The 16,454-nt window shown below is 45.3% G+C and overlaps 1 protein-coding gene across 5 annotated transcripts in view; it reads left to right on the top strand.

Moving 5' to 3' along the window:
* AKAP13 (A-kinase anchoring protein 13) overlaps positions 1–16,454 on the top strand; it is a 247,688-nt gene that overhangs the window by 179,661 nt on the left and 51,573 nt on the right. For 2 of the 5 annotated variants that reach the window (XM_081888328.1, XM_081888332.1), the window contains exons 12-16: positions 5,992–6,359; positions 9,492–9,545; positions 12,196–12,258; positions 13,431–13,623; positions 15,326–15,434. In XM_081888328.1, the coding sequence (XP_081744454.1) occupies positions 5,992–6,359; positions 9,492–9,545; positions 12,196–12,258; positions 13,431–13,623; positions 15,326–15,434 (787 nt within the window). The remainder of the gene's footprint in view (positions 1–5,991; positions 6,360–9,491; positions 9,546–12,195; positions 12,259–13,430; positions 13,624–15,325; positions 15,435–16,454) is intronic. The other 3 variants (XM_081888329.1, XM_081888330.1, XM_081888331.1) reach the window with 3 other exon arrangements.

Genomic DNA, 16,454 nt, shown 5'->3' on the forward strand with positions numbered 1-16,454 from the left:
TTGGTCATGTTTGATTATTGCTTTTTTGGTGCTGCATAGATGCACCTAAATGAAACTCTTTAACACAAGAAGAGCCCTGCTGGATCAGGCCAATGGCCCACCTAGTCTAGCATCCTGTTATCACAGATGTTTATTAAGAGATTATTAGTCCCTGTGAAATGCCCTGTAGTAAGTATCTTGGGGAGATCTGACGATATGATACGCACTCAGCAACACCAGTGCAATGGCCTGGGCTGGGTCCCATTGTTTATGCACAATGGATTTATTCTTCATTATCCTTTCTCAGAATGATCACTCAGTGCTATGGGCAGACATTGCGACATTCTCCCATCTGAGTGAATCACGCTCGCTAATGTCATTTCCTGCAGTCGTCTCTGTTAAAGCCTCCCTCCCTCCCTCTCTCCCACCCCGCCCCAGTCACTTTCCCCAGCAGACCCTTGAACGTCCAGTGACCTTAGCGTTCCAAGACCTAATTTCTTTTCAGAGTCCTTCGTACAAGTTAGAAACTTTGCTATGTTGAAACTATAAAGCGTGCAAGTCCTTGCCGAAATAGGTGTCGTGCTCGGTGGTGCTTTGATGAGCATTGACAAGAGCCACAGGGCGTCCGGCCAGCAGACTAAAAGTTCTGGACGTGGAGTTGAGAAATGACTTTCCAACTCCTTCAGCTGTGTGCACAACCCAGGGAGTGCCGGAGGAAAGGGTGAGGCATAGAGATGAATTGTAATTTTCATCTGCAAAATTCTGGCTTTGGTTTCTGGCCAGGGGGGTGGGGGAGGGGGGGAATCAACTACCACTAATGCAATTCAGATTTCCCTCCCCATACACAAAAAATCTCCTAATAGTTGCTGCAATGGTTTTCTATTCTTTCTTGTTCTCTGTGAGAGACTTTTGTTTTTTAACGTGCATCTGTGTAATGTAGCACCAAAGAATTGAAAAGGAAGTTGTTTATAAGTAGAATATTTGGAGCGCAGTATTGAAACCAGATGAGAGTGTTCTTGGAAGTGCTGGCAGAGCACCTATTATTGCATTACCTCTGTCGGTGGATCCTCAGATTGTGTGCCGGGGTGCATAAATGCTCTGTTATTGGGGCTGCAATTGGAGCTGGCCAAAGTTTGTTCGGGGAAACCACATTGCTGTCCTCTCAGTTATTGCCTGTGAGAGCAGGGAAACTGTATGATGCATTCATTCCTTCTCCCTCTGCAAGTAGATGATGCACAGTGACATCATCCCAAGAGGGTAACCAAGGATGTGACAGAAGCCATTCCAAGAGAATTCCCAGGAAGCGTCATATGCTTCCCTGAGCCCTGACTGCAACTGAGCAAAGGAGAGGGTGCCTGGAAGCAGTATTAGCAAGCAGTATCTCACAGTTGCAGTGAGAATGCGTCTGCTTTTTGTTTTGGAAGGTGCCTGAAGAAACGCCTACCCAAGAGTGAAGCGTATTAAATTGGGGGAGAGCGGGGCAGAGAACTGCACCCCAGGCATGAAATGCTTCTTCAGATTGTTTTCATTCCATCCTTTGCACAAGCCACAGGGAGGTTCATCAAAGGCAAATGAAATACATACATTGACATAGTGCTTTGAAAACAGCAAGATAAGAAGAGCCTGCTGGATCAGGCCAGTATCCCATCTTAGTCCAGCATCATGCTCTCACAATGGCCACCCATATGCTTCTGGGAAACCCACAAGCAAGATTCGAACACAAGAGCACTACGAGTCATTAAACAAGTTTTTGATAGCGGCAGCAGCAACCAGGTCTTCTCCTTCTCCTTCTCCTTCTCCTCCAAATGCCTGCTGGAAAAGATGTATCTTAACTAACCACCTAAAACTATAGAGAAATGGGGCCAGATTCATCTCTTTAGAGAATTCCACACATAAAGAACTGCCACTGAAAAGGTCCTTTTCCAGGATCCTACATCACATGTCTCCTACTGAGGAGGGACCACCAAATTATCTGGATAAGGAGCAGTCTCTAGGTTGTTACATTTTAATATCTCTTTAAGTCTAGTTCTGATTTTAACTGTTTTAGATAATTTTTTAATTACTGGTTTTAATTGTTTTTACTGATAATTCTAACATTTATTGTGAACTGCTTAGAGGTCTTTTTTCCACCCTCTTACAATTAAGTAGTATATAAATAATAATAATAATAATAAAAACAGGCTGCAGTTTTAGCTGGAATATGATCTGCCGATACTTTCCCCAGACATGAGCAGCTGACGCAAAGGGAACAGGAACCCCACTGATCTTATGAAGCCCTCGCATCCAAATCAACATCTCAGTCTGAGCAACTTTGTGGTCATTGAGTACTGATTGCCTCGGCCCTCTTTGTCTCTTTCTCAATCTGACCACGGACGTGTATTTTGGTTCTTGCTCTGTGGAGGTCCATGCTTGCGGCACATCTCCTGCCTCACCCCACCTGCAGACTGTCCTGGAGTTTGGCAGAGGCCTAAAAAAGGATTCTAGGCCTTGATGCCCGGGATGCCCTTGGCTCTCAGGTTCACCTGTCAACCTGTGTCTGGTGAGAGGGTGTACGCCTCCTAAGCAAGGTCGCTCAGTAGATCACAATGATACTCTAATTCTAGCATTTGTCAAACTCCTCCTGAACTTAACTCCACCTTCCAAGCTCTCCAACCCAACTGCAGCCATCCCTTCATCTGAATGCAGATGATCCTTGCATGAAACCGCCATGTGTGCAGTGCTGTTGTGCTCATGTCCAGCTTGCAGACTTCCCACAGGCATCTGGTAGGCTACCGAGAAAACAGGATGCTGGACTACATGGGCCACTGGTCTTGACCTAGCAGGCTGTTCTTGTGTTCTTAAAATGAAAGGCAGTAAGACATTTCAGGAGGTCGGAACACTGGTGGGGCTGTGGTCTAAACCACTGAGCCTCTTGGGCTTGCCAATCAGAAGGTCGGCAGTTTGAATCCCCCCGATGGGGTGAGCTCCCATTGCTCGATCCCAGCTTCTGCCAACCTAGCAGTTCGAAGGCACGCCAGTGCAAGTAGATAAAGAGGTACCACTCCAGCAGGAAGGTAAATGGTGTTTCCGTGCGCTGCTTTGGTTTCGGTGTTCTGTTGCACCAGAAGCGGCTTAGTCATGCTGGCCACATGACCCGGAAAAACTGTATGTGGACAAATGCCAGCTCCCTTGGCCTGTAAAGCGAGATGAGCGCCACAACCCCAGAGTTGTCTGTGACTGGACTTAACTGTCAGGGGTCCTTTACTTTACCTTTTAGCAAATCTTGAAGCAAATCTATGAAGTTTCATAGGATATTAGCTCAGAGTTGGTGAGGATGCAATACAGTATTATTATTTGTTACATTTTGTTTCCCATCTTTCCTCCACTGAGATTAAAGGTGGCATGTGTGGCTCTTCTCTCACCCCTCCCCAATTTCATGCTCATAAGAACCCGGCAAGGTTTTGTTGAAATAGTTGACTGGCCCAATGTCACCCAGTGCCAAGTCAGGACTTGAACCTTGGTCTCCTTGGTCCTTGTGAACACTGTAAACACTGCACCATGTTAATTGTAATCTAATTGTAATCTAAGTGGCATCTTCTTGATTTTATCGCGATGGAAAAATTCCTGGATTCAAAAACAACCTCTTGCAACAATATTCATGTAAGGCTTGTGATCCATCCCACCATGTGATGTGTTGAAGCCGCAGTCTTATGCTGCATGTGGTATCTATGTTCAGTTTATGCATAAAATATGCTCAAGGGGATTTCTGTCAAATTAACATCTCTGTGCAAAGTCACAGTTATGTAAGGAGGATGTGGGAGGCACTTCTTCTTTACGTTGTCTTGTAAATAACGGGCAAGGGTTTTGTAAATCCCCTCCAGGAGAGCTGGTTCCCAGTGAGATCACCCTTCCTAGCTATCTCTGCTGCCTCATCTTTCTAAATTTAATTTGGGGCCGAGGTTAACTAAGCAGGAGGAAGCTCTGACACTCAGTGTTTCAGAGTTAAGAACTCCTTTAGGAGTTGTAGACAAAAAGGGGCAATATTAGTAGTATGATGTTTAAAAATATAATGGAAGTTACATGGTCAAAAAATAATAATCTTTAAAACACATGACTAGAAGTCTAGCTACAGTTATACCCCATGTCATACTTCAAAAAAGATTCGGAAAAAGAGAAAGAAAGCCAACAACATCTGCCAAATACTAATCTCAGAACTTGGCTGTGAAATCTTTAAAAACCTTTAAAATCTTTAAATTGAATGTCTACCCAATGTAGACCCTTTGTAGTTAATGGACCTAAGATACTCATAGAATCATATATTTTATTCTTAGTAGAACTAATATTGGTTCCAGCCCTCTAACACACATTCATTTATCTTTAATGTGAATGAGCTCTGGAGGACCACAGGGCAGCTAGATTTTTATTTTTATTTGCTTTTATAATGAGAAATAGGAGCATCTAGGCATGTTTGTTGTTAATCTGCAGCTTTCCTTGAGGCGTTGTTGACAGTCTCTTGCAAATGGATAGTAGGCTAGGAATGCAAAACCTGTCACCTGTCCAGATGTTCTTGCACTCCAGCTCCCATCAGCCCCAGTCAACAACCTATCACTGGTCAGGGAAGACCCTTACACCATAGGTCCATCTAGCTCAGTATTGTGTACATTGAATGACACCCAGCTCTGCATGCAAGCAGATGCTCTACCACTGAGCTGTGGCCCTCCAATATGAACAGTGCCAGCATGGAAAGCACATAGTTTAACTATGGAATTCTTTCCCGTGAGATGTAGAGAAGGCTTTCTTAGGGGTTTATACGGGCTCCTGGAGGAGATGAGATCCACCTCCAATGTCTTTTTAAAAATATAAATTTATTTATTTGGTTTTCAGATTAAAATTTTACAGTCACATATCCAACATACAACATAAATACAAGAGTCCAGAGAATTTTCTGGACTTCCCTCCTCCCCTTTGTGGGTTCTATTGTTAATCATTTCCTCCTGCATATTTTATAATAATCCAAACCTTTTACCTCTCCATTGTATCCAAAATTCACCATTAAACTACAAGTGATATTCCAATCCTACTAACAGTGGCGTAGCGTGGGTTGTCAGCACCCGGGGCAAGGCAAGTAATTTGCACTCCCCAACCCGTGGATTTGCGCCCCCCAACCCGTGGATTTGCGCTCCCTAACCCTACCCCCCAGATGTTGTGCCCGGTGCGGCCGGCCCCCCTGCACCCCCCATGCTACGCCACTGCCTACTAACGATTTCAACTGTTTACAATGGTTTTTAAGATAAATTATAAATTTCCCCCATTCCTTATTAAAATTTTGCTGATTTCTGATTCCCGGTCATTTTAGCCATTTCAGCATAATCCATCAACTTGATCTGCCATTCTTCTCTGGTAGGGATTTTATCTTCTTTCCATCTCTGTGCAGCTGTGGTCACATACATAAATCGTCTTTTCTGCTCCCTTGGGATTTTGGCACCTAGAATTCCTAAAATTCTAATGTCACCTCCAGTGCCAGAGGCATTATGTGTCTACATTCCAGTTGCTGGAAATCCTAGGCCAGGAGAATGTCACTGTGTTCATCTTCTGCTTGTGAGCACCTCGTAAGCATCTAGCTAGCTACTCAGTGTGAGAACAGGCTGCTGGACTAAATGGGCCTTCAACCTGATCTAGCAGGGTTCGCCTTCACCTTCTTCACTGTGGCTGTGAGAAGCCGGGGTTTTACTGCAGTGGGCTTCAACTTTTGGAACAGGTCTTCTTTTCTAAAAGAAGGTCCTCTCTTCTTTGTTTCTGTAAAGGCTGCAAGATGTTCAGCAACCTTCAGCTGGTGTTTGATGGATTTGGTTGTAGTTTTAAGACTTTTATAACTGTGGATATGTTTCAAATAACTCATTATCTTACTGTGCCATGTAGGTCTGTGTAAACATTGCCTGCAGCCTTGATTATCAGCAAATAATTTTAAATAGATTAATACAGTTTCTGCTTGTTTTGTCTTTGTCCTCCTCTGCTCCCACCCCTGCTTCACAGCAGCCCGAAGAGGAGCAGTCGGCGGGCGATAGCACAAGTTCTAGTTTCTCTGCCGACGATACGCTGTCCCTAGAAAGGAACTCGTCCCTTGGGAGTGACATCTCCCTCCCTCAGGCGCTAGGCTTCAGCAGGCCCAAGGATCGGTACAGCCTGGATGGCAGCTGCTTCAACATGGCAACAAATGCCGAGGGCCAAGATGGTGAAGCTGGCGTCTCCGGGGAGCTGGACGAAGAGCTGGACAGCATCACGGAAGTGCCCCCTCCTGCCTCTGCCCTGAAGAGCTCCATGAGGCCGCTGTCTCCTTTCCGCCGGCATAGTTGGGGCCCTGGGAAGAATGGCAGCAACGAGGCCGAGATGAACCATCGAAGGTGAGTAAAGGATGTGGGCACCCAGTGATCCATAGCTGTGGCAACTTCAGCCTTGTGATCTTTATTTTGGGGTGGGAGAGGGCAGTAAGGCCATAAAAGTTATTAGCCTGCAATTGTTGGGCGGTATTCAGTGAAGTTTTACTCAGACTAGATCCAGACAGGACTAGCTCAGGTCCATGGAATACCACCCAACGGTCTTACTCTGAGGAGGACTTAGTTGAATACAACCCAATATTTATTATTATTATTACTCTTTTACTAACCAGCTAAGGGAACAGTAGCTGATATTTCCATGTGGAAGAATGGGATCTCCTTTTTCTGCAGCCAGCATGAGAACCAATTTCTCAAAGCAGTGTTAAAAATAGCCTTCTACCAAGCAAACTAGTGAAAGAGGCACAGGGGTGATCTGTCTCCCCACTCCGGCCTGTGTAGCTGCTGTGCTGGATGTGGAGGGAATATGCTTTACTTCCTCTGCAGCAAGCACAGAAACCAAGTGGGATAGTGGAGGAGGAATGGAAGGATTGGTCCCTCCCTTGCCAGCCTCCTCACTTTCTTGCCTGTCTAGTTCTTAAATACAAGGCTGCAGTAAGAAGAGTTTTAAGGTCAGCAAAAGCACCACTGTGAATATTGCTTGAGTTCTAGGGGGGAAATCTGTGACAGTCAATCACAATAAGTCCTTCTTTGTACCTGTGGGTTGGATTTTTACATTTAAAAAAACCTCAACATTATTTTGACCTTTGAACATAAAATATAATTTTATGGATTCCAGTGAGTAAATTCAGTTAGCTGACACACAGTGTTCATCAGCTAGAAATTATCTACCCATGAAGCTGTATTGAGACAAATCAGTAGTATTTCCACCTCTCATTTGTAGAAATACTGGCTGGGTATTTTTGTTACTGACAAAACTGATTACGATACAACAACAAAAATGTTGTTAGCATAAATACATACAGCATAGTAGAATATGGGGGCAAAAATTGGGGCCAGCTTTAGAAGCCAGACAAAATTACACATGCCACAGACCAGGGGTTTTGTCTGTCATGTCTGGCTAAACTTTGGACGCACTCTGAATGATAGAACATGCCTCTTTCCACAGTCTGGAGGCATCTGTGGCTATCTCTTCCCTGCTGCACTGAGCCACGGAGAAGCTCGGAAATCAGACAGACGCTTTGCACTGCTTTCTGAACTTCTCCAATGGTGATGGTCACAGATTCTGCCCACTTTTCTCCTAAGCGCTCAAGAAAACGAAAGTTGCACTCACCAACGATGAAGTGTCACGTGTATTCGTGCAGTCCCAGAGCAAAACTTTCTGTTTCAATTTGAGAGGTCAAAATATGCGTCCCACAAGTGCAAGCACGAGTCCTTGGTTTTGGAACGAATGCGCTTGGGTCGCAGCAAGCCACAGAAAGGATTAAAGCTGCCTTGTGTCTTAAGTTTCACACAGGTGAGTCAATGGATTGGAGGGGGGGAAAGGTGGCTCTTGTATCCTAGCCACAGAGGAAGGAAAGCCCTTCTTGGCAACCCACGTAGAAATGCAACAGCTTGCTAAGAGGAGCAGATTGCTTGATCCCTCCTCTGATTGTCTGCTTGGTAGAAGTGTGTTGCTGGACTGCATCGTTTCAGTCCAGGGCACAGGGCTGCACGTCTCATGGCATGAAGAGAAGCAATCAGATAGTTACTTCGCTCTTTGCCATAAAACCCAACCCCAGATGTTACTTTAGGTTTTACAGATTGAAGTGAAGCTGTCTTTTTTCCTGTTGTCTGTTACTATGGGGCAGCCGAAAACCTTTAATTTCAGGTTGTTTGTGTATGTTAAAAACAGGATAGCTGAAGAAAATTGACAGAATACTAGAAAGTCAGATTGTGTACAATCAACGGTGTGATTATATTCTAGTAGGATTCTTAGGACAAAGTCATTCTTGTGACTCATATTATTGCCTCATTACGACTCACCTTCATGCACTGCGGGTGGGGGGGGGGAGTGGCTGATGAGCTTACAGGTACAAAGCAGGTAACACTTCAGGCTTCAAGATTAAGGAAGGCATTTGGCAGGTAGTTGGGGGGGTCATCTGACATCATAGCTGTGCATTTAAAGCAGGGGAGGTGTAATTTTTTTCTAATCTGAGAGCCATATTGCTTCACTGCAAACCCTCCATGGGCTGCACGCCAAAGCTAAATTTAAAAGTGAGTGCAGACTGAAGTTTGTGCATCTATCCCCCCAAATATATTATTATTATGATTATGATTATTAAATTGAAATCCATGCATATAATTCTGAGATGACTTTGGGGGCCATTAAGATTGCTTGGGTCCACCCCGATTTAAATCAACAGACTGTCAGTAAATACAATAAGCAGAATAAAGAACAAAATCTGCCCTAGATTGTACTCCTTCTGACTCATTCCTATGATCATGTGATGGTGAGAACTCCATGCACATAGAAAAATAGCATGTCAGGTTAGACTGAACCTTCAGCCTGACATGCTGCTTTCCCCATGTGTGTAGAACAGGGATGGGAAACCTCTATCTGCCCGAGGGCCGCATTCCCCTAGCGTCAGCCTTCTGGGGGCCACATGCCAGCCAGTGGGCAGGGCCAGAGGCTGAAACAGGAAAAGCAAGAAATGCAAATTGTTGCTAGTTTCTGTATCCCTCTCTTATCTTCCATTGAGGCAAGCACTATCTGAGGTCAAGGATACTTTCCAACCTGCAAAAGCAGAGAGCACAAAACAAAACTAGTTTGGGGTTTAGTCAGGAAGGGGAGGGCAGGGGGCCTGGGAGAGCCCAAGGGCTTGGAGGCTTGGAGACCCCTGGGCCTCAGGCTCCCTATGCCTGGTGTAGATGTATCCAAGCGTACAACACTCCTGCACCTTCGTTCACAAGTGGAACTGGTCCTGCTTCACCTTTTGAGTCTGTTGATTTAGACCCAAGGTGACTTTCTTACTGCTCTCTGGGTACGTTGCTGGAGCTTTATAAAACATGCCCTCATTTACATGTTGCCTTTCTCCACCTCTTGTTCCATATTCTTTTACCCAGTACTTCCCCGGCCAGTCCCAGTCTGGGGGATTTCTCATTTGTTCATATTGCACCTTTGTCATTGCTGACTGACCATTGTCCATGATTCATTTTCAGTTCAATGCGAGTGCTGGGGGATGGTGTAAGGAAGCCTCCCACCCATAGGAGAAGGTACAGCACCACACTCTGATGCTGACTAACCATGTTGCATTTGAATGGCTACTAACTTCCTGCTTTTATGCCAACATCTCTTCGTTTATCCCAACACAACTGGCCAGCTTGTTAGCATCTTTGCCCCTCAAGTTTGAGAGAGTGCAAAATGTTCCTGGACTACTTTCCTTGGATGGCAGGATTTGCTGTTTGAGGTTGCAGGAACAGAGCGTAGTTTGAGGGGTTGGGTTCTTTTTGTAAATGTGCAGGATCCTGCCCCCACCCCATTGCATGTCCTTCATTATGTACCACGTTGGCTAATAAAATGGATCAGTTGACACACAGTGTTTCTGAGGAGGAATAAGCCTTGTGCTTGCTTAACTCCACCCTCCCACCTCCTCTCCCCTATGTCTAGGAATTGCAAATCATGGTTTGGAGCTACTTTCTAGGTTTGATTTTGAGGGTGGGGTAGTGCAAGCTGTAATTTGGCTATTTGACTGTAACAGGAAACAATGGTTTGCCAAGCCAGGAAGTAACTAATTGACTGAATGTATGAGAGGAGGAGGGAGTGTGCAAACACAAGACTCGTTCCCACTCCTCCCAAGTGGTGGTTTAGAGGAGTGGAAACATTGGGTTGTATCCCATGCTGCATGAGGGAACTTCCACTCGCACAACAGGACTTCCACTCCGTCTCCTCCCCGCCCACGCCCCCATATCTTCTCTGCAATTTAGTGGAGGAGAGAGAAGAGGAAGCTTGATCGCATGCACAGAAGCTTCTTGCATGAGCAGAGCTGCAGTATTGGATAAAGCCCATTCCATGTAAACTGAGCTACTATCTGCACAACTTTTTGACTAGGTGGCAGTACTCAAAATATAAACAGTTCAGTTAAATATAATTAATTGTTTGCAAAACTGTCCCTAGATTTTTCAGAATAGGCAGATATGAAGGAAATGAAACCGATTTACAAAATATTCAGTACCCATGATCTGGCTGATTTTCTTTTCTTTATCCCTTTCCTTTAAGAGCAAAACAAAAACAGTCTAACTCCCTTGAAAGCTGGGGGCATATAAGTCTGTTCCTGCTCCGTTTTTTGTTACGTTCTGTGTTCAACGAATTTTTCCTCCACCCTCTAATTTAAATTTAAGCACGCTGCTTGAGGCAGATTTGTAGATTTCCATACCAAAAAAACCTCAGCAAGCCTAATCCTGCCAGAATTAATAGGGCATCCCATGCTTGAGTGGTGATTTTTGCAAAACATGTTTCTACAAATTTGGCAGAAGGTGGCTTAGAAAATTTATCGTCTATTATTATTATATTATTATTATTATTACGCCCACTGTTTAACATTTTGTTGAGCTTTAAATGCTGAAAGAGGAAGACTCCAGCCATGGTATACTGTGTAAGACCCATTAAAGAAAGAAAAGGGGAAATGTCAGTCTCAAAGCATTTAGTGCACGATTACGTTAATAACGCATACAAAAGTTGCTTCAAGTGCCTTGATGAGACTTTCCCTGACCCATAAGATTGGACTGTGTTTTAGATGCCTGAATCTGTTTGAATGCTTTTATATGCTTTTATGTTTTTATTCTGATTCATTGATTTTTAGGCTGTATTTTTGTTGTAATAGGTATTTGTATATTGTACACAGTGTGCACCACTTAGAGGTTTTAAAACGTTTGGGAGTTTAGGCATACTTTTAAATAAAGGTCTGCAGCCCAAACATACTGGTAACTGAACTGTTTCAGTATTCAGGCACACCCCGCTTCTTCCTGGTCCCCTACATAGGCTTTTTTGGCCCACAGTTCCATAGTTTTCATAGGTTTTTTTCTGCCTTTCTATTCTGTTCAGTGCCAATAAAACACAGTTCCTGCTATCCCTAATCCTGGGTGATGTTCTTTCTCAACCCTCCCTCTCATGTGAATGTTCCATTAATCACCTTCATGAATTATCTATCCATTCAGAACTCCACCTCCTCCATTCATTATTTCCCAAGGTTCCATGATTCTCAATTACCCTGTCTTCTGGGCGCCTTATCTGTTAAACTCTCTTGTCTCCTAAACTCACTCCTACCCCTATTTTTCTCAGCCATATCCTTTCCATTGGGGCTGTCCCAAATTGGCTGTTCTCTTTCTCTCACTAACACCCCCTACTCCTGGTCAATATTCTGTGGACTGAAACTTCCCTAGGAGCTGCAGTGTTTCTGGATTTTCTGTGACATCAGAGCAGCTCACGCAATAGCTAGTCTAGGTTTTAGTTAATTACATAGACATAGCTTTTTCTGGGGCACTGTGGGCCAGAACTTAACCCACCCAAGTTCTAACTCTCTAAGGAGAGACCACCTCCTTCGCTCAGACCCTCTCACATGTTAGGATCAGAAGAAAGGGACTTCTTTGTGGCAGAGTATGTGCTGAACACATGTCCAGCCATTCACAAACTGATCCATGCAAAGTTAACAGTGGGAAAAGCAGCTCTTGCTGACATCACTACTGCAAAACTGAGGCATGCCTGCCAATCTACTACTCTCCCTCATTAACAAATGAGCATCAGGTGCTTTGGTTTAAAAGAGCTGTTTTCGTTTTAATGGATAGCAGGATTTGTTAGCACCTGCCTCTCTGACCACCCTGTAATGGCTGCCTTCTTGCTCTCTCTTTTGCCTTTTGGTGTCCTCAGTTTGAGCTGGTGTCCCTCTGATGTCCAGTGCACCACCATGGGTGCTGATTTGAATGGCAGAAGGTAGAGTATACATAAATGTTCTGCAGCAGTAAAGGGAGCTTGCAAACCCCAAGATGTCGGCTTCTGGTGTGGTGTTTGTAGCCTTGTGGCATTGCTATGTGTCTGCTGTCTTAAGTATTGTTCAATCTCTGTCTGGTTTGCTTCCTTTTGAAGCCTTTGAGCACATGCTCAAAGTTTGGCAAGCCAGAATTTGTGGTGGCCTCCTCCTGTAGCCTTATTGGAGTTCACCGATTGGGTCTGTGTTGCTCCGGGACAGGAGGAACCCATTCCTTCACTCCATGCTAACTTGAAGAAGGGGTATGTTGGTGTGTTTGGTACTGGAACTCAGGGCCATCAATTGAATCTGAGCATTGGAATATTCGGGACTGACAAAAGGAAGAACTTCTTCACACAGTGCATATTTAAAAATAGGGAATTCATTGTCACAAGATGTAGTGATGGCTACCATCATGGATGGCTTAAAAAGAGGGCTAGACAAATTCATGGAGGATAAGGCTGTCAGTGGCTGCTAGGAAATCACATCTAAAAAAAATTCTCAAAAAGTTTGACAAGCATGTATATAGCATAGTCATAAAACCAACGAAATACCATTGCAAAATAGCTTTTCAAGCTGGTCATCCTTTTCAGCATCTTTCACCTTGGGGAAATCATTTCAGTGTGACGTGCTCCTGTTCAGGGTTTGAGCTACCCAACAAAGCCCTATTCCCTATGTCTCTGCTGCTAACTGCACTAACAGTAGATCACATTAACTAACCAAGGAGATGAGATATATATGAGTGTGCTTGCAACCGAATCATTTAAAGCAGGGGTCGCCAATGTAGTGGTGTCTGCAGGGAGCTGATATATATGCCTCCCCTTCTCCGCCATATTAGTTTAGGGGGTGGGGGGAGCATGGTTGAACCATTTTGTGGTCCTGCTTTTATCTTCTTCGGCTCACTTAGATGTGGCAGTTGTTTGGTGTTACGCCATGCCTCAATGGCAGCCATTTTATGAGTGGTGCCCACAGCACTTCCTCAAAATTCCAAATGTGCCCACTAGCTCCCAAAAAGTTGGCGACCCCTGATTTTAAAACCTATTTTTGATTGGAAGCTTCCTCTCAGATATGCAGTGAGCTTGTATGTTGATCCACCGAGAATCTGCAGAAGCTTGAGATCTGTTTTCTCTCTCTTTAGTTACAGCTTAGAAGGCCTTGCTGGGGAGGGTGACGGTACTAAGAAGCCACCCTCCAGCCTCGAAACGGCAACTCTGAACACCAAAGATCTCCGGCAAAGCCCCCTGGCAAATGACGAACGTGGTTCTCTAGTCTCACTCACTGAAGAGGAGCTGGAACTAGAACAAGGGGCAATTAGAAGTCTTAACCGCCAGGTAAACAAGATTCTTCTCCCCCCTCTCTCATTAAGAGTTTAATACCATCTGTATGATATCTACAGTGAGCTGAGTAGCCCATCCAGGCCACATTCACACCATATCTTTAAAGCACTATGATACTACGGTACTTTGAACAGTAAAGGCTTCCCCCCAAAGGCTTCTGGGAACTGTAGTTTGTTAAGGGCCCTGAGAGTTGTTAGGAGACTCCTATTCCCTTCCCAGAGCTACAGGAGTTGATAATCACAGGGAACTCTGGGAATTGTACCTCTGTGAGGGGAATATATGGGTTTCCTAACAACTCTCAGCGGCTCCCATGTATGGTCTGAGTGTGGCCCAGTCAGTTATCGGCAGAAGTGACATGAGTCAATGGAATGACTGTCGTGTCGTAGTGAGGACATAAGGGGGCCGTTTCCTGCCAGAAGGGAACTCCAGTTTCCTTGAATAGGTCTGTAGCAGGTTGTTCCTCATTTGATCTGCATGCCTCCCACTCTGTGACCCTGCTTTTGTACAGCTTAAGAGAAGAGGCCAAATTATATTTCTTTCAGCCTTGCCCAACCTGCTGCCCTCCAGATGAACTACAGCACCCAGCCAGTATGGCCAGTAGCCAAGGATAGTGGGAGTTGTACGCCACACATGTTTTGGGCTACCAGGTTAGGGAAGGCTGCTATGGAGAGGAAAACTGGACAGTTTTTCCGACTTGCGCATTTAAGCCCATTTCACAGGAGCACAGGCAGAAGCTGCCTTGCGCAGAATCAGACTGCCATTCCATATAGCTCACTCAGCATTGCCCACACCGGCGGTCAGTGGCTCTCTGGAATTTCAGACAGGAGCTTCTCATCACTATGTGGAGATGCTGCGAATTGAACCTGGGAGTTTCTTCCTTTCAGATCACCTGGGGATATTTTCTGGGATGGTGGTGAGGGACCCATGTACAGCATGTGGCTAGTCTTGACTGGCTTGCTTGTGCCACTTTGAGCTGTTTACTCTGCATTCACCTTTCTGTGTTGCGCCTGCTTAGCATTTGTGGCATACTTCGTGTCTGAACCTGTGTGTAAGGTGGTCCTACAATGGGGAGTCCGCTTTTTGGTTCCACGATGTTGGTGGACGTTAGATTTGCCAAGTGTTTCTTCTGTCCCCAAGTTCCAGAGGGCACCAACCCTCTCATTTTTAAAAGGTGAAATTGGTTTCACACATGCCTAAGCAAAGACCCAGGCAAAGGGCCCTTTAGCTGCTTCTTCCCCAGTTGTGAGCATTAACAAGAGACTTGGACATAGCCCTCTGCTTATTATCGATCTCAGCTGCTTAACTCGCCAGCACAAGGCAGTCAGCAAATGGAGACTGGTCAGATGAGATGCACAGGTGCTCTGCTGAAGATGTTGTTGCTTGCTCATGCTGGTGAGGAAAGAGCTAAACAACCTTTTACATGGTGGGTCTCAGCTTGCACAGGGGAAATCGACTCAGGTGAATAATAGAGACCGCGTGCTTGGGATTGGAGTCTGCTGCTTTGGAAGTCAGATGGGAATTTCTTCAGGGCTCCTGTGAGCTGCCTGGCTCAGTATTGCCAACCCTGACTAGAAGCAGCTCTCCAGGGCTTCAGATGGGATCATGCTAGGGACTGGACCCCTTGGCCACAGGTTGCCTACCCCCTTTTATGCAGTGGGGTTTTGTAGTTCAGCTTTGCTGTCTTGTTGTTTTGCAGATACGCCAAAGATCTCAGCCCCGTGCCTTCAGCTTCACTGCAACTCCTGTGTCTCCCCCACTGACTAAGTCCATGTCATTGATGACCATTGGCCAAGCTGGACCAGACAGTGAGTACACGTGGCTCTTTGTCTTTCTTGCTGCATACAGCGTTTGGTGGTGACTGCACCTTGAGTGTACTAATAGCACCTTCCCCTTTTCCTGTGCCATGGCAGCTTGGATATAAATAACTGGTGCAGAACACAAACACACTGAGCTGCTTTATCCTGAGTCAGGCCTTTGGTCCATCACGGCCAGTACTGCCCACTTCCAATAAGCAGTGATTCTCTAAGGAGACACAGGGTGAGGCTTTCCCCAGCTTGGCTGCCAGAGAGTCTTTTTAACTGGAGTTGCCTGGAATTGAACCTAGGAATACAAAGCATGCAGCCTCCCACTGAGCCGTCAATCTTTTCTGGCAATCTTCAGATAAACAAAGTTGGGGTGGAGGTGGTTGCAGAGAACAAGGATGGACTTCATTCCTCCAGAAACACAGCACTGCTGCACCTTTCCACTTCCAACAGCGCTAGCTCACGTCGGAAGCAGCTGGTTCTTCCGTGGTCCTCAAAAAGCACAAACGTCCTCCCTGTGACTAACATTCTCCCCCTTTTGAAAAATACCCACTTGGTGATTTTACGTATCTCTGGAGTTTTGAGAGGTGTGGAGAACAAGTAATCTCTACATCTGCTCCATTCTCCAACGGATATGCGATGACACACCTGTTAGATGACTGTGCGCCTTGAGGGTGTTTTGTTGATGCCAGAGCTATGTCAGTAAGTGCTGGTTTGCACAGATCCACCGAGCATCTCATGAGCCTTGACACATGTGCAGTGACTGTGTTCTGCCTCTGAATTACTGGGCAAGAATGCCTCCGAATTAGAGTGGCAAGAGCACTGCGGTACCCATGTCTTGCTTGCAGATTTCCTTAAAGCGTTTGGTTGGCCACTGTGAGAACAAGATGCTGGACTAGATGGACCTTCATTCTGATCCAGCAGGACTTTTTTGTGTTCTTAAGGACCAGCACAACTCCCATGGGGAAAGGTGCCTTAGGTGATAGGGAACAGCCTTATGCTAAGTCACACCTTTGCTCCACC

This window comes from Podarcis melisellensis, assembly GCF_964234715.1.
Source record: "Podarcis melisellensis genome assembly, chromosome: 14".
Lineage (NCBI taxonomy): Eukaryota > Metazoa > Chordata > Lepidosauria > Squamata > Lacertidae > Podarcis > Podarcis melisellensis.